Source organism: Phalacrocorax carbo, chromosome 12 (genome assembly GCF_963921805.1).
Source record: "Phalacrocorax carbo chromosome 12, bPhaCar2.1, whole genome shotgun sequence".
Lineage (NCBI taxonomy): Eukaryota > Metazoa > Chordata > Aves > Suliformes > Phalacrocoracidae > Phalacrocorax > Phalacrocorax carbo.
The window spans coordinates 2,253,461-2,270,746 of NC_087524.1; the positions used below are offsets into that span (position 1 = coordinate 2,253,461).

General features: G+C 46.1%; 1 protein-coding gene across 3 annotated transcripts; it reads right to left on the bottom strand.

The window, feature by feature from the left end:
* Nucleotides 1-1,113: 1,113 nt before the first annotated feature.
* LOC104041187 (annexin A8-like protein 1) lies at nt 1,114-14,852 on the bottom strand. Of its 3 annotated transcripts, none has more exons than XM_064463718.1 (13): nt 14,417-14,852; nt 14,260-14,306; nt 10,468-10,558; nt 10,107-10,201; nt 8,810-8,923; nt 7,898-7,988; nt 7,194-7,273; nt 6,514-6,573; nt 5,904-5,997; nt 4,046-4,141; nt 3,743-3,801; nt 2,759-2,881; nt 1,114-1,374 (listed from the first exon to the last, which is right to left on the bottom strand). In XM_064463718.1, exons 2-13 carry the CDS (start codon nt 14,278-14,280, stop codon nt 1,318-1,320), a joined length of 981 nt encoding a protein of 326 aa, XP_064319788.1. In that variant the 5' UTR covers nt 14,281-14,306; nt 14,417-14,852; the 3' UTR covers nt 1,114-1,317. The 3 variants fall into 3 exon arrangements, with proteins under 3 accessions (XP_064319788.1, XP_064319789.1, XP_064319790.1); XM_064463719.1 differs by lacking the exon at nt 14,417-14,852 and adding an exon at nt 10,658-10,766 and having other exon boundaries at nt 14,260-14,290; XM_064463720.1 differs by lacking the exons at nt 14,260-14,306; nt 14,417-14,852 and adding an exon at nt 12,721-12,786.
* Between the last annotated feature and the right edge of the window lie 2,434 nt (nt 14,853-17,286).

Sequence of the window (17,286 nt, forward strand, 5' to 3'; positions counted from 1 at the left end):
GAACAAGCCTCTCTCCGAAGAATGGAGAAGGCACATGTGATTTTCGGACCTTTGATGCCTGGAGTTAGCCCAAATCCCCTAAAAACTGAGTGAAGAACTTCCCCTTGATGCTCAGTCTAGTGCCGTGTCTCCAACTCATTTTAGTCCAGGTGAGACATCGGGATATCACTGAAAACACAAGCACTAAAAGGATCAGAAATTGAAACCTCCTCCTCTTCATGTTCACCCGAGGGATGCAGATACCCTGACGCCAGCTCTGGGTCCTGGACTCCCTGGGACTTTGAGTTCACCACTCTCGCTGCACCACGTTCCTGTTCATTTTAGCAGTGCAAAGAACGAACCACCCCTCTGCCGGAAAATTCGGAAAAGCTACTTCTCTAAACACCGTGGCTTTTTGTAATCACACATTTAAATGAGTTGCTGTAAGTGTGGAGAATCATTGGTAAGTGCAGCCCTGCACTGATGGGGGTTGGGGGCGGGGGGCTGAATTTCCAAGGGAGTCCACTGACCTCTGTGAAGTTACTGTGAAACTAGGAGCAGAAACAGGTCTGCTCCCAAGAGCAGAAGATCCTATATTCACCAAAAACAAGTCATCTGCCCCAGTTCTGATTTCCCCACAGTCTGACATTGATGTCACTCCCCAAACTTTCCGGTCTCCCGCTGCAGACACTCACACAAGCAAGAAGGAAATCGGGCGCGCAACTTTCAACTTTCACATGCTTACAGCCAGTTTGGCTCTGCCCTTCCCTGCTCCTTGGGGAGCCCCTACTGAAGTTATGCGGATAGGGCTGCTAAACCAGCCCCCCGAGGACTCAATTCTCCGTTCTGACCCGTGCCCTAAAGCCCCATTAATATCTGGGATTCCTTCCAGACCCACCCTCCTAGCATCAAATGGTCAGTGCTGTACCAGCTTGTCCTAGTGAAGTTAGCAAGGCTTCAGGACAGCCCAAGCTTTGCAGAGTTGTTCAGACTTGTGAAACACCTATAAAGGGCTCGGTGACTCAAAAAAAGCCTTTAATTCTGTGTCTAAGTGCCACCCTTCACAGTGTGTTAAAAGAGAAGGGAAATTGCACAGAATGAAATGAAAACAAAAAAGAAACATTCCCACCTGTGTTTGAAAAACTATCAGGAAAGTATATAGCTTTTAATATGTAATGAGCATCCACGTCCTTCAGAGAGCTTTGAAATCTTGACCATTAATTTGATCTTCTCCCCATTTGGATCAATAGAAAGATTTTCTACATGTACATCTTCAGACCCTTGTTTACTCTTAATTTTCCCTCTGTACCCGTATCAGCATCTTCCTCCTAGATTTTATCAGTCACCGCCGCAGAGATTCAGCAAGGCTGTCTTGTAATCACCGCTGGTGTCATCCTGGCAGGAGAAAAAAAAAAATAAGAAAAATTTTAAAAAGAAAAAAAGCAAAGGTGAGCGCGGAAGTTCCTCTGCACGCTCCGAGTGCTGACTTTGCCAGTCCATGGAATATGCCCAGACAGCAAAAGGACTTTGGAAAGAGGAAGCCAGGCTGCAGCAGAGTTACTGCCGGCTGACACACCATCAGAAGTGAATGGAGAAGCGAGGCTTGTAGCTGCCACCTGAAATAACGTGTATCAAGTTCAGTTCTTTTCTTTGGAATGCAGGTGAGCAATCGGTCATGCCTTCGTCCCGCAGGGCAGCACAAAGTCAGCACAAACGAGAGCAACCAACCCTGTTGTGTTCGGATTTTATGTCCCTGGGTATTTGTGTAGCATTCTCTCCCCTACAGGAGGGAAAGGGCAGTAGAGTTAGCCCTGACACCTGACTTTTTTTTTTAAAAAAGCCACAAATATGGTTATTTTGATCTAGAGAAGCTCTACAGAGAATATTGCTTAGACAGAAAAATTGCTTCCTTTGAATGTTTTGTGACGACAGGTGTAAAAGCCAGTTCCACTTCTCAGAAGGAATGAATACTCTATACAGACCCTTGATGATCATTAATCAACATGACAGACGCTGACAGCGTCAATTAGAAGAAAGGGCCTTCATTACAGAACCTTACTTCCCATGGGGACTGCTAAGGGTAGGGCTTCTGTGCCATTTGCACTGCGGGCGAGGAATATCCCAGAGTCCTTACAACAAATGGGAAGCCCCAGGATTTCAGCCCTGATAGGGGAGGGTCATTCACTCAGAGCCGAGGCTCAAACCTCAAGAGCTGCAATAACTTTTGACAACGTTCAGTTTCTAAACCTATCTCACCACAGTAAAGACCAGGCCTTCATCTGGGATAAGTCAGTTAAAAGCAAAACAAGCCGAACCCACCACCAAACGAAACCAACAACCAAACCAAATGAAAAAAACCCAAAACAACCCAGCACTGTTCTGACCTACGTTGCACTGGCTTGAAGTAGTTAAGGACAGCACAGAAAGAGGAGAAAATAGCACAGCCGTGTTGGAAAGGTGTAACAGGGAAGATCAAATTAATCTAGAGTCACCTAGGAGGTCATGAAGGGCACACAGAGTCTCGTCCATGAAAAACCTGGAGCAGTCTCTCCTCAAGTTTGGCTCTGCCCAAGTCACTTACCGAACATACAATCTGCCTCACCCTTCAGGCATATAAGTCCCTCGAGGAGCTGATTGTTAATAGGCCTAAGGAAGGAGAGCTACGATCTTGGCAGAAATGACATTTTTGCTGAAAACAACCCTGGAAGCATCCCCCAGTGCTGGGCAGGTCAGGAATGTATGTGATGGCTAAGATCCATCATATCAAGATGATGCTTACCAGAATCATACTGGAGAGAGACTTTCCTGCAATATGCTTGAATTCAACCTTTATAAGATTTAAGTCAACTTCACTTCGAGAAACGATCACCCTTATAAGAGTCCCATCATGGGTGCCAGCCCCCTGAAATAACAGATATATCAGTCTGTGATGTTAGTGGGTGTTCAAGGGATAAGCTGTTGCAAACTGGTCCAGGACAGGAGAAGTCAGCTTTCAAACATCACTTGGCACATGTCCTGCAGCATATCTGCTTCTCTTTCTGGAGGACAAGCCCCCACCCCCCTCCCAGGGGCCACTTAATACCACAAACCTGCCATGGAAGTGTGCTGTAAGTCTTTGCACGTGTCAAATGCAAAAGCAAACACACTATGGAGTTGGACTTGGGCACTGAAAACATACTGTCCTTCTGCAGCATGGCCCATACAATACTTGCTTTCAACCAATATTGTTTACTCGCTTACAGAAAAATTAAGATTGCATCGATAACAAAAATAATCACTCAACTCCGCTTTCCGCAAAGTTGGGAAAGCTGACATCTTTTACGAATCAGTTAAGAGTTACAGGGGCACAATCTGCAGACGCCTTATGTGCCCTCGTTTGAAACTATTTCATTTTACATTGCCATTGAGAGAACTCCTTCCTAAAAAGAAAATATGGTGGTTCGGTCCATTAAGATAACATTATGGGCAAAACTCCAGCATGATCAACCTCCTAGAAAAATGTCTTCCAGAAGTTTTGTCCATGTTCCACAAGGTGGGACTGGGCTTCTTGCAGACTCCTGTCAGAAAAGCCAGACTCCCTTGGTATCGCAAGCTTAAAGGATACTTTTCTACCCAAGGTGTTTGAAGGGATTCTGCTATTACTTGCAACAATAGCACTAAACTTGCTGGATTTCACCAAAATCTTGGCTCTTCTAATTTGAATGTGTGGAAGCCAGGTTACAAGGCCAGTATGAAAGCAAGTATGTAGGATGAAGAGTCTTACCTTTAAGGCATGGTACAGCCTCTCTGCAAAGTAGCAACGGACATTCCTGGTGCATTTCACTAGGCACACAAAAAGGCTCAGTAAGAATCAACGGTAACTCCAGGCCAGGGCAGCAGGTAACAAAGATGCAACACGCTTTCCATTAATTCAGTGCCCTGTGATCTGAGTTTATCTTACCTAAGGAGTACCCTTTACTCCCCACCAGATACCTTTATAAAGCAGACCCATCACATAACAGTCAGCTGCTGCAGGACAAAAGGCAGCCGAGTGAGACAAAAGAAAGGGAAACATAGCCACTCTTACCAATGGCCAGCATGGCATCCTCAAGTGAACCACGAGTTTCGCTCTTGATAGAGTCTTCTATGCTCTTACCGGCCAGTTTCTGGTATTCTTCAAACACTGTTTGAAACAAAGAACTTCAATTTTTCACACAGCTACTGCTCAGGCATTTTGTGTGCAATATTCACAAGTATTGCTTGTGTGACAATACGAAAACACAGATCCTGCCAAAGCAACGGCCACGTTTGCACCAACTCCAGGAGGGTTCAGTCAAGCCTAGAAATCAACTACAAAAATGGGTGGCAACATTCACAAAAACCCAACCCGTCCATAGGTCTTAATTCCCTGCCTTCGCTTGGAAATGCAAGTTCAGTCACCTCATAATAATTTAGAAGCGTGACCCTTCCTTGCTGCCTTCAACCACAGAAATGAAGCAGACGAGAGAAGGCTAGGCACACCTCTATCATTTTGTCTTGTGTTTGTTGATGCCACTAGCTTCAGGAGCCAAAATAAAACCAAATTAAATCTAGGACTATGCTGCTCATGGCCCTTGGACTTTTAAATAATGACAACAGTTTGGGAAAACTTATTATTTCCACCACAATTCTAAAAAGACAACTCAGAAAAGATGAGCAAAAACACAGGTGCAGATTCGAAGATATTTGAACTCCCACATAAATAAAAGCTGAGCAACAGAGTTGTTGTTCACCTTATACGCTCTGGCTACTCCAGGGTTCAGAAGTGCAGGTCTCAGTTTTGGTTCCTAGCTTTCAGACTAATGAAGAAGGAAAACTGCTATGTAATGCAATGGACATCTTAATGAAGTTTGCTCAACGTTCAAGATTAGACACCTAAATATTAACACTCAGATACTTCTGAGAAAGTTAACACCACAGAATCGACCGATGGATATAACATTCTCAACTCGGGCCTACTCTCCATGTTAAAAACAATTGCACTCAGGTTTTAAAGATAAACAGTTGCAGGCTGCCATAGCACAGAGGAAATTACTTGCTTGGTCATACAGTAGGTCCCAAAGATTGGTCACATCCTGACAATAACTAGTTGAAATTTAGTTCTTAAAGGCAGACACAGCCAAAGACTAGGGACCACTTTTGTGTTGTTTTCTACGTGACACTGGGAGATTAAATTTGAAACACAAGGGGGAGCTGGCCTCCAGCGCCTAGAAAATAGCCTCAGAAGACCTCAGCTTGAAAAAGCTCAGGCATACTTAATTTATCACCAGCTAAATTTATCACTTTAGGTCCAGATTATTTATACAGTACTTGATATGCTTAGGTTCAGCCAACATAATAAAATCTGCTAGTCAGAGCCTCGGAAGGCTTGAGGTGGCAAGGCCAGGTCTCTGCTGCGCAGGGCAGTGGGGAGCTGAGGGCTCCCTTGGCTGGAGCTGGCTTAGTGTCTTCCCTCCCAGCAGCCTCTGATGGCCTCAGAAGAACATGGGGCAGAAATGTGGGGCGCAGCCCATGATTCTCCAGGACTGAATAACCAGCTACTTTTTGGGTGACTTTTTCCCAGAGGAATCCACATCCAAGGAGTCATGAGTCTGCCCAGTATCCTACCTGGTTAGAAAGGGTGTCTCTCTCCCTTTGGGTTTATAAAAACCCCTATACCATCCAGCCACCACCACTGTATAAGAACTCCTAGAAAAGCCACTTGATTTTTAGCAGCACTAGGTCTTCTTAAATTTTTCATAAAAGCTGCTGCCAGCTTTTGGTCACTGAGTGACCAAGGATTGAGAGACAGACTCCAGGTACTTATTTCTGGCCACCCATCTCTCCCATCTATAGCCCTGCGTCTTCTTTTTGGCTGGAGTGATTTCTCATTTCAGAGGCTTGGGAGCATGGGCTTTCCTCCATACCTTTCAGCAAGTGTGTGGCACTTCTTGTGCACAAGATGGTGATGAACTTTATCTCGTCCGTGCCCCGTATCTTCTCCCCAGCAGCATAGAGAGTCTGTAATTTAACACAATCGTTACAGAAATGTTCTGTGCGCGCAGCTGGTAAAGGAACAGTTTGGCTTAAGGCACTGCTAGAGTAAAGCAGTTTGAAGTAACCTAAATCACTGTGTGAACTAGACTGTCCTAAAATTATGAAAACTCTTGACCATGCCTTCTAGTCAAATTGGAGCAGCCACTATCTCTGCCCTTTCCAGCCCTCCTGCGGCAGCTGAGGCAGCCAAAATACTCTTGAGGTTTCTTCCCTATCCGTTGCTGTCCCGCTCTACCATACCCATGTACTTTCACATATCAAAAACACCTGAGCCCAAGCCCAGCTCGATCGCTCTCTGGAACAGCAAGGCTCAGCACTGCAGGCAAAACTGATGAACCCCAAGTGCTTGAAGGCCACCCTTCCCCAAACTATTGTGGCTCCAACCCTCTGCCGACCAGGACTCTGCTGCCCACTGAAGCACTCTGCAATTCAAGACAGGTGGGATGCAGGCATGTCACTGATCACAGGATTTGAGCGTACCTCTGCATCCTGGAGAGCCAGTGCTGTGTCCACGTAGAGAGTGGCATTGTCCCTCTCACCCTACGAGAAGAAAGAAAAAGGTAACCATTTTGTCTCATGAAGGTCCTTCCATGTATAAGCATCACGGCGTACGTGCTGGGCAAAGATCAATTATCCTGCTCAGCTATCGTTTTCTGCGGAGTGCTCAAGCAGTAATGTTTCAGACGTACAAGTGCTAACTCCTTCACTGAAAGGCACTGAAATCGGTCATATGAAGCGAAGCCAAAAAATCGCTAAGTAATTCTGCTGCTAGGCAGGGAAAACATGATAGGATAAACGCATCCAAATGCACTCGGCGCTGGGGGGGTGACCCTGGAAGGGTGGTGAGTCACAGTGGAGGGACATTGTTTTCTAGACCCTTGTAGAGTGCAATGGCTTTAACACATATGTAAAAGAGAGGTGTCTCCCTGCAGCATTGCTGACTGTAAGTTCTCAGCTCTCTTGCTGCAGCTAAGGGAGGGGTCTCCCCTGCTTCGGTCACATTGAAGCCAAAACACAGATCCAGTCCAAGTGACGTGTTTGTCTCTGCAGTTTGTCTGGTGATCGTGACTGCGTTGCCTCGTCTATTGCACATCTTCTCCAAAAAGGAAGAGCAAAAATGTGAAGATCTTTACGCCGTCATTTCTCTTCTCCAGCATTACCTGAAGAAGGCAAACCAGAATCTGTTCCAAGTAGCCACTTGTTTCTGATTTTATGTCTTCTTCCAGATCAGAACCATATTCTACCCAAGGGAAAGAAAAGGACAAGGGAAGGATTTGTTATTTGGGTGATATAGTCAGGATATTACTAGCCACACAACAGCCTGACGCTAGCCAGAAGGTCGCTAGGGGAAAAAAAGCCCAGGGCTGAGGTCAGGTCACACCCGCAGTGACACCCAGGTCAGCATTCGCATCTGACTGAGTCACTAGCTCCACTGATGTCCAAGGCATAAACAGAGAGCGAATGTTAGAGACAAACTTTAAGGGACCAAAGAATTACCAAATATTTAAAAAAAACATATTCAATAAATTCCCATCTAGAGTGTATTAATGGGCAGAAAAAGCCAAGCGCATAGCTATAGTTTTGTTTGCATTCTGATAATAGCCCGCACGGCCAAGCTGAAGCAAATTTGTGATTTGCTGACCTTTCCCTCTAGCTGGATGGAGAGTTAGAAAGGGATTTTCAAATCCTCTCAGCATAGCCACGTTCTGTTTGCCAGGCTGAAAGCGGCGCTAGGCTGCCCCTGCCTGCTTTTAAAAATCCCATTCTGCTGCTGACAGTGATAGTTGGTAACACCATTCCTGCTGTGCAATCGGGCAGCCACACATCGCTCCCACCGCACAGAGCACAGCCCCAGGCACTTTACCTTCTTTGTACGCCTTGATTATCTCTTTGATCTGCGCTTTTGTCCGGGATGCCAGGATCTCTATGATAACATCTTCACTTGTTCCTATACCCTTTAATAAAAAACATAGTGGGGAAATAAAGGTGCAGAAAGGCATCTAGTCATGGACTGTAATTTAAAGCTAGAGAAGTATGGCGGAGCGAGGCGTCGCATGGCAGCAAAGCGTTAGGCTGTATGCTGAGCTGTGGGAAACTGTCAGGGTGAAAGCTGGAGACACAAAGCACTTTTGGTTTGAACACGGTTTCTTTTACTGAGGTGCCTAATACATAAAGGATGACCTTCTATAACCCTGCACTCTGCAATGCACTTCTGGATCTTTAATGACAGTGTTAGAGAGATGTGGGGATACCAATGCTTGCCTAGTCAGTCTGGCTTTGTGCATGCACATCTGCATGTGAAACTTGAAAAGATATTGTATTGATAGATAGGACCCCAGCCAGCCCTGGCCCTCGCACCACCATTCCTTGATTTCTTAAAGGTTTCATGTCTCGGGTGGGGCATCAGGGCAGTAGCTTTGTGTCACTGAGCTCCGTTCATGACAGGCACTGCAGAAAGCAGTGAAGAGCTATCTAACTGAAACGTCATCTGTGGATGTTCTTTCCTTGCTAAAGTTGAGTTTAGTTTTGCTATTGCCTTCCCTAGGCTCTATGAGACATGGATGTACAGAAACTCTCATAGACCCCTAGTTATTAAATCAGCATTTTCCCCAGATTTGCATTAATAGCACAATTACTATTTCTCAAAGGCTACTGCTAATAACAAACTTCATCATGTAACAGTCCAGTTACTATCACTTGCCTTAATAAGCACAGTTACAGGAAATTAACACTGGATCTGCACTGCTACTTAAATATCAGCATGCAATTCACTTACCTGCATGGCATCATGGAGCTCCTTGGCGTCATACTTGAAGGGGGAGTACATGAGAGCGACAATGAGCCTCTCAAAGTTGCCACTGAGTTCAGACTTCAGGCTGTCAATCAGATCCTGTTAAACATGTGCCACACAGTTACATAAGAAGCCTCAGAGGATCCCTTTACTGCCTAGTGCTGTTTCCATCCCCATGGCAAAGCTGAACGACAGCGCTCTGTTGACAGTTGGTTAGAAAAGGTCCTGGGACCGAAAAGGGCACCAAACTCCAAAATGGGATTTGTCTAGGTCCTTCCACATTCCCTGTTGTCCCATTACTCAAGCCTCTCCCAGGTACTAATTAGTTCTGCAACAGAGTAGGGAAGACAAAAGTCCTCCTCCACCCTGCTTTACTCAACGAGCAGAACCAGGCAGCTTTGAACTGGCCAAGGGATGTAGCTTCAGACAGAGCCAATTCCCAAAGCCTGCATATAAACACGCACCCAGGACTTCTGCAGAATCGGGCGTGCAGTCTGAAGATAGACTTCAAATTTTCTGTTCGCTATAAAGAAGGTATTTTAGGGTACGACTCACCCTGTTTTAGTGGGATGCAAGCACTCTGTTCCTTATCGCATACTTGTTGCCCCTCACACCCATTTGCCTCCCTCTCTCAAGCCCCCTTCCAGCAAGGGTCATTGGAGACTCCTGGTTTTATGCCGACCCAAGAGCCTGTATTGCTCTTTCCCAATAGATTTCCTTCTTTCCCCCTCCTTAGCTGTGACTCTCAGACAACTAGCTCCAGAGTACAGCTGGTGGAAGAGTTTCCCCCAAAAAAGGAAGAATTTCTCAGACAGAAAGATAGCCATAGAAAAAACATGATTGTCTAACGACAGGGTTTTTTTTTCATTTTCAGAATTTCCAAACAAATGTGATTAAGTCTTTAAATTGAACTTTCTTTGGCATTTAAAAGGGCCCCAAACTAAACCAATATTTTGGTCAAAATGCCACTTTGAAGGGTATCAATTTTTGTTATATCTTCAAAAGCAATAAGAAGTGACACTTAAAATACATTCTAAAAAACCATTTCTGGTCAAAGTGGATTTTACCCCCAAAATTACGGTGTTCGGGGGAAACCCAGTTTTTCCAACCTAAAATTAATTTCACACATTCACCCCAGGCCTTGTAAATAAATACTAATCTACTTAATTGCAGAAGACCTGCATATTGTTTACACCGTGCCTGTGGGATGAACTCTACACCCAGTTACTACATCCTGCATGCAGCGAAACAGTGAGTGAATATGGCTTTGTTTTGGAAGAACCTTTCCAAACTGTCCTTTGAAGGATTTGGCAATCTGTTGACGTTGCATATTGCTCCTCTTGGTCAGGACATCAATTATAGCTTGTTCGTCGGTCCCTGTGAAGAGCAACAATAGGACAATAACACATCACACAGAATAAGTTGAGACTAGTCCAAAATCCCAATTCAAGTATTCAGACAACCTTCCCTAGTTCATTGCCTTCGTAACATAGGAGTTTAAGTATGTATCGAGGAAACTTTATTTTTTCAGTTTTCCACATTTAAAAATGGTACGTTTGGCTGCAGTTTTCTTAGGAATGGCTTTCACCTGGGCAATTATAAGCAAGACATAGAATTTACACATGTGGTTGGAGTCAACTCACCAAGCCCCTTCATGGCCTTGTACAGAGTCTGAGCATCAGGTGCAGGATCAAAGTTTAAAGCACCTGTCACGGACCTGCCCTCTGCTTCACTCTGAAAAAAAGAAGAAAAATACAGGACTTTTCACCACTGCTTTTCATCAGCTGAAGAAAAAGTATTTGGGAAAGTCAATGAGTATTATTCATTGCCTACACATGAGGAAGGCACAGAGGAGCGGAAGGGTTGGTTCAAAGCGTCTCAGCGGAGCTCTGGAGAAGACACTAGTTTCAAGCCTCCGACCACCTCTACCAGCCTTCGGCTCCTGGCAGAAACATGAAGTGCAAAGCATGACTGACACTGCTGCGCCAGTCATTAGGTGCAGGCAGCCTGGTAGGAAAAGCTGAGTAGGCTAGACTTTCCTGCTCACCCGCTAAATACAACGCTTCGTGACATGTATGCTGTCGTATTCTACTGCTATTAGGAACTGCATTTCTTGGTGGTTTAGTGCAGGGTATTTTCACCCCTAGTTTTTTGATTTCGTGGAATAGTCATGCTCTCAGAGACCACTTTTCTAGGTAGCAGCTTTATTATCCTGCTGCTGCTTCCCTTGTCCAAAGCTGATTTCAAGAAGGAAGTGTCTCCGCTGGAAGGATTTGATTCCTTCCGCTGGAAGGAACAGATCCATCTGGAGAAGTGCAGGTTTGATGTTCTCCCCTGAACCAAAGGCCAACTACACAGGAATCCTCTGGACAGACCCCTAAGGCCCTGCCAGTGCTAGAGCCTCAGAGTAGAAAGACACGCTGAGACGTAACCCAATTATCACAAGGTATCGGGGCCATCAACCAGAACCCAGGCTTAAGAGCTTGAATTTAACAAATTCAAGTCAAGGGACTAGCTTGAATATTGATGTATCTCTAACAGTAAGGTCCTATCAACAGGGGAGTACGAGTGGTTAGGCACAGACAGTCATCACCACTTCATTCTAATAATGGACAGAGTTTTCTCTTCCTTAGCAGCAGAGAGATTTAACTACTATCTTCTCATGAATTTGCTTGCAGGGATGTGGTTAATATTGAACTAATAATATCAGTATGACTTGATCGATTTTTCAGTGGGGGTGGCCTCAAAGTCAGGTAAAAAAGCACCTTCAAATCAGAGCTTACAGACCAGAAGGAGTTGCTCTGGTTGTCCTCTCTGACTTGCATAACACAGACTCAGTTAGGAAGATCTGGAAGAGGCCTTCAGTCTGAAGATATTTGCTTTACAGCCAGCACAAAGACAGACTCCTGTGCCACCACGCCCTGCTCCCAGCAGAGAGCAGCTGCAGAGCGGACAGTGTCAACACGAAGCTTCTCGCTAGATACAGCTTTGAGCCCCAATGACTACCAAGCAGCGAATTTAAGGCTGTGGTGAAGCTGTCACTGCAGAAAGAGCAATGACAGACTAAAGCATTGCCACCCCCAAAGGTTTGTCGTCAGTCTGGAACGGGAGGTTTGGCTGAGCTGGTAGGACCCTTGCCAGTGCTGCTTTTCTGCTCCCCTGTGAAGCCAGCCAGTGCTAACACAACTGCCCTGGAAAGCAGGTTAAATTCAACCACCTGATTTTGCTCTGAAAAAGATGGGCAAGCCTCTCTACTGCACACAAGGGCTCACATGAAAGAAACTCCCTGGACCCGTGCCTGGTGACTCAGAGAAAGGAGGAGTGCAAAGCTGAGCTTTCGTTTGGCGGCAGTGGAAAGAACTTAAACAATAGTCCTTTTTATTTTTGGTACTAATTCCAATAAACATTTACAGCCCATCCTGGCTCAAGAGCACTCATGACTCGCTGATACACCTTATTCTCCCTGTATTTAGTTGTTCCAGCATAGGTACAATCACAACAGGTTTCCAGAGTAACCCTGTTCTGTTCAGTCTTGTTTCCCAGATGAATTGATCCTACAATTACCTAACTGAAACTACTGAAGGCGTCTGTGTAATGCTCATGTGAAGAGGAATTGGCATGAAAGCAACGGAGTCAGCGTACCTTACAGCTGCTGCTCTCAAAGTTTCACCTATAACTGAAGGGGAAGGGAATTAAAAGTTTTCCTACCAAAATATTTTCAAAGTTTATGGAAAAGCTTGGGGGCAGGTGGGGTTACTGTTTTGTTTTGTTTTCAGTGGAATGTTTCTGAAAAAAAGTTTCACATTCTCTCATCCTGTTTGCTTTTGAACTCTATTTTTTATGAAGGGTTTGGGAAACCAAAACAAATTTCTACCATCCATCCTTTGCCCTCTCACCTTGTCTTCGCGCCTCCATCCCCTACAACACCAACAGGTAAGAGATCACTGGTGCTTTCCAGGGCTTTTCTCACTCTAAGTTTTTTTAAAAAGGTTTCCAGCTCGGGGGAGGTGGGGGTGGAACAGAGCAGCAGAAAGGGAAAAATTAAAGTCAGACCTACTCTGAGCTTTGGAAAAGGTCTGTTTCACTGTACTAAACTTCCAAAAGGAAATAGGAAGGCAGAGGGAGATCAGCAGAAAGGAAGGTTACAATTTTTATCTTTCTGGGGAAAGCCATGGTACATTTTGAGACCAGGAGGGTTGCCTGTCTGAAGTGTATCCGAAGGAAAGTAGGAGGTGGCTTGGTGCTCCCCAACCCCCACAGTGTTTTGTTTTGGTTCTCCAGTTCCCGCTCCTCTGTTGCAAAGTTGTAACTGAGAACCTGAAAAACGGTAATGCCCATGCAAAGTGGTTTCTCACTCTTGAGAGAACCTGTACCGCACCTGAGGTAATATAATACACCGCGAGACAGCTCTCCTACGCCTCCCAGGCACCTTCGCTGGCACATGGCAATAGAGGCTCCCTTAAGGCCCTCTGCTCAGGTCACCCCTTGCACAGGCTGCTGAAACGTGAAGCCTTCTTCACAGCAAGGTGGAGGGGGAGCACAAATCTTTCCAAAGATGACACAAAAGCAGTCAAGGGAAAGCCTGTGCACTACTGGCAGTGGCGCTGGACGGGGGACTGGGCTGGGGAAGAAGACTTCTCTATCAGTATTCCTCCATCACGTCTCTAGCATGTCTCTCCTCTAGGCCTTGGCTTATAGGTATCTGGAGGTAAAGTCCAGGGGTAAACATGGCCTTCCACATCGGCTAATGGGAGAGCTGCCATCGATGGCAACAGAACGATGCACATCACCAGAGCTGCCTCCCGCCTGGCCTGAGCCGGATGCTGGAGGCTGCCTCAGCACACCCCATGGGCATCCCCCCATCCTGCCACATTCCTCCCCAAGCCACAAGAGTTTAAAAGAGAATATGCACAGCATTTCTCGCTCCTAGCAGGCAGACAGGGTCCACAGACAAGTCCACATCATTGTTGCAATATTAAAAACCCACCAAGGAGAAAGGCGCTGTGGCTTGACCACATCTCCCACCATGACCACAGCCTGCCAGCACAGCTGGGGACCAAAATGGGGACAGGCAGTGCCCTGAACTCACTGACACAAGGGAAGGGAGCGGATGAAGAGCCTGCAGCTTTCAGACCTAATGCAGACCTCAGCTGTGTTACTTTGCTGCTCTCTGGTACTGTCCCCCCATGCAAACCAACAATCCCTGCATCACCCTCAACTGAAGGATCAGGGGGAGTCTGCTCATCTTAAAGCCAGCAGTCATGTTAGCATCCTCCTTAATCAAGTTTCTGGAAATGCCGAAAGCTATTTTAAAGTCAGAAAAAAAATCAGTAAATAGGTCTGGCTGATGTTTAAAGGGAAACATTTAATTTCCACACAGTGCCTGATGCAACTTATAAGTCAAGGTGTTTTACTTCAGTATTTCCTCTACTTACCCAGGCCTTCCACCATGCCATTGCAGTCTCGGTAGTGATACCTGGGTCTGTTGGTGAAGAAAACCACACATATCACACCTCACAGTTAGGGAAACTGAGATTTGAAAGGGGTAGAGGGAGAAGAGAAAGGAAGGAAGGTTCTTTTCAATAAACTTACCACAAGAAAATTGGAATAACTGTACTCCTCAGGAGACTTACTCCCTCTGGAAGCTGCAGAATGTAACTGGCCTCTCTATGCTGGGAACACGCTGGTATAAACCATCCTTATCTACAAATTCCATGGGCCAACGCCCTCAGACATGACCCAACCTGTTTTTTTTCACATATGATCTCACAGGGAGAGATCAAGTTGCGTAATAAATGAGGCTTCTTTTGTGAGGAGCCCTACATTCAACCCTGTTGACTAAACCTTCATGTAATTTTTCCACTGCTTCTCCTCACACACACCCTTCCCCGCTAACATTTTGGCCTCTGGCACTGACACATGCAAATTACAATCAGGTAATTTCTCAGCAAAAAACTCCACTGAGACTTGGCGAGTTCTGCTACAACAGAATAAGTCACTCATTAGTACCAACTCTATCTCTACCAACCTGGAACACAGCAAAACAGAACTCCAGAAACTTAATAAACCCTCATCTACCTCCCTTCCTTCAAAAAAGCTTATTTAAAATAAAAAGCCCCAAACAAACAAAAACCACAAGAAAACCCCAGCCAACAAACACAGGCACACCCCACGTGTCCACTCCCACACCATACGTGTCCAACATCTTAGAGTAAAGCTCAATAAAGCAGCAGAGACTTGGGAGGTCCCCCCCATCCCATACCTAGACTTGCAAGGCATGAGTCAAGAAGCATCTCTAGGCTAACATAGGACCAGCATATTTAAGGCTAACGACTTTCAGTAACGCCAACCCCAGCAAAGTTGCCACAGGGCTTGCACTAGCTGCTGTGACATGTTACGGCTTAGGAGTGGGGTGAGAAATGGTTTTGTCTTTTTTTGTTTCCTCCTTTTTTTGTGTTTGTTTTAAAAAGAGCTGAACAGCTCTTAGTGCTTTAATTTGGAGAAATGGTTCTGTGAAATCAGCTGAAATATCTTATGGTTCTAGCAATATTTTCCTGTCTAGACTTTTGTCAGAATCCATCCATGCCAGCATTTATTTATTTATTGTAAATGGAAAGCTGCCCTGATGGAAACGCTCCCACCAGCTATATCTTAACCGTTGCTGTATAGGAGATATGTCCCCTCTCACATTTACAGACCCACATGGGACGCTGGGTAAACACCAAACCTCTCTCATTTCTTTCCCACACACTGCTATGTCACTTACCCCAGCAGCATCCCCATGGCCTGGGAAGCTGCCCTGGCTATTCCCAAGAGAACGAGCTGTGCCAGCTGCTCCTGCCTCAAACACATCCATCATATGGTGAGGGCAAGTGGTGAAGGAGGAGGCACTGCCCTGAGCATGATAAGCATACCACCGGGGCCTGCATTGGCTTGGTTTTTAGCCATGTTTGAGGGGCAGGTTCATCAACAGCACAAGGCAAGGCACGTTCATGAGTGGTGCTTCCTTCCTCCTCCTCCTGGGAGGTACGGTGGATTCACAAGCAGGGTGGATTGCTTTTGTTGGATTCCCAAGGCTGTGCCTGGCTGGCTGCATACGCCTTTTCCCTGTGTTGGGATGTAATTAGGTCAGCTTGCCACGGAGGTCAGCTTGCCACGGAGGTCAGCTTGCCACGGAGGTCAGCTTGCCACGGAGGTCAGCTTTCTTTAGGACTCCAAGGACAAAGAAGCCCTCCTAGACAGAAAATCACAGTCACAGCAAACAGCTGTAGGTCACAGAAACAAGCAGAGACCAAACCAGGCAGAAAATGGGAAGAAGCCCAAGTAGTCATTCTTGCCAGCATGAACTAAAAAGGCTGTGAAGGGACACGACAGGGGATTTTAATGCAGAGAAACACTGTCTAGATTTTAAGCAGCCAGTATGGATGGGTGAGGAAAGGCCTGGAGAACCTGAACGCCGCAGCAAGGCTCAGAGCAGTGCTGCACAGCCTTAATGCCAACCAGAGCAGTCAGCACTTGCAGGCCAGGGGAGCAGGAGGCAGAGACTACAGTCTAATATCCCTTTTGCTTGCACAGATGCTGTTAAACCGAGCTTTCAACATGAACAGACTCACCTTCACCACAGTTCTTGTCTCCCCCTTAGCACACATGCTGCATATGTGAGGGAGCTTATCCATGCTTTGCGCACTTTACTACTGTGTACCAGAGACACACATGCATCCTTTACACCACCAGTAAGCTATGTAAGGCACAATCCCACCTGTAGCTCAGTGATTACTCTCAGGGACATGCAAAACTTCAGAAAAGGAGCAGAAAATGATGCATGGGTCCTCCCAAGGGTCACTGTCTTCCCCTCGTCACCCCGAGGCCATTTTTGCATCTCAGGTAATACTCCTTTTTATAAAAGGAACTCCAGATGCACTGACAAGACTGTCAATAGAAACTCTGCCCAGCGTCATATTAAGGGGGTTAGAACTCGACTCAGCCGGTGATCCTGTTTGCTTGTACTGTGGGGGACTGTGGTACCCCACAAAATACAGTCTTCTCTCAGCTACCTGTACGATGGTGACCCGGGCAGCGAGTCCATCGTGCTGTGGGTACGGACATCTGTGAAGCGTCTCCACAATGCATCTTTCTCAAGCCTCATCTACAGGCTTTCAGAGAGTCCCTGCCCCTGCTGATATTCTCATCACAGCCACCAGCCAGAGTGGGCAAAAACTGAGCTGCGGAACAAACTCTACAACTCAGAGTTATAAAGCAGGTAGGTTTATTTCGGCGCCGGGTGCGTGGGGGATCGCTCCTCCAAAGGCACACACACCCCTCGTTCCAGCGTTCGTCCTCTTATACTGTTTTTGCTACTGATTGCATCATTATGGTAATGGTTTCCCAGAATTAATCTACATTTCTCCCTGCCCTGAATCCTTCTGCCCGCGCACGCGAGGAATCTTCCGGGTGGTCTCTCT

Excerpts from the sequence above, each read along its gene's own strand:
- LOC104041187 (XM_064463718.1), bottom strand. The coding sequence starts at position 14,280 with ATGGCATGGTGGAAGGCCTGG. Across the intron at positions 7,989-8,809 it reads AGCTCCATGATGCCATGCAG|GGTATAGGAACAAGTGAAGA; the intron begins GTAAGTGAATTG and ends TTTTTATTAAAG. Across the intron at positions 3,802-4,045 it reads GGATGCCATGCTGGCCATTG|TGAAATGCACCAGGAATGTC; the intron begins GTAAGAGTGGCT and ends TTGTGTGCCTAG.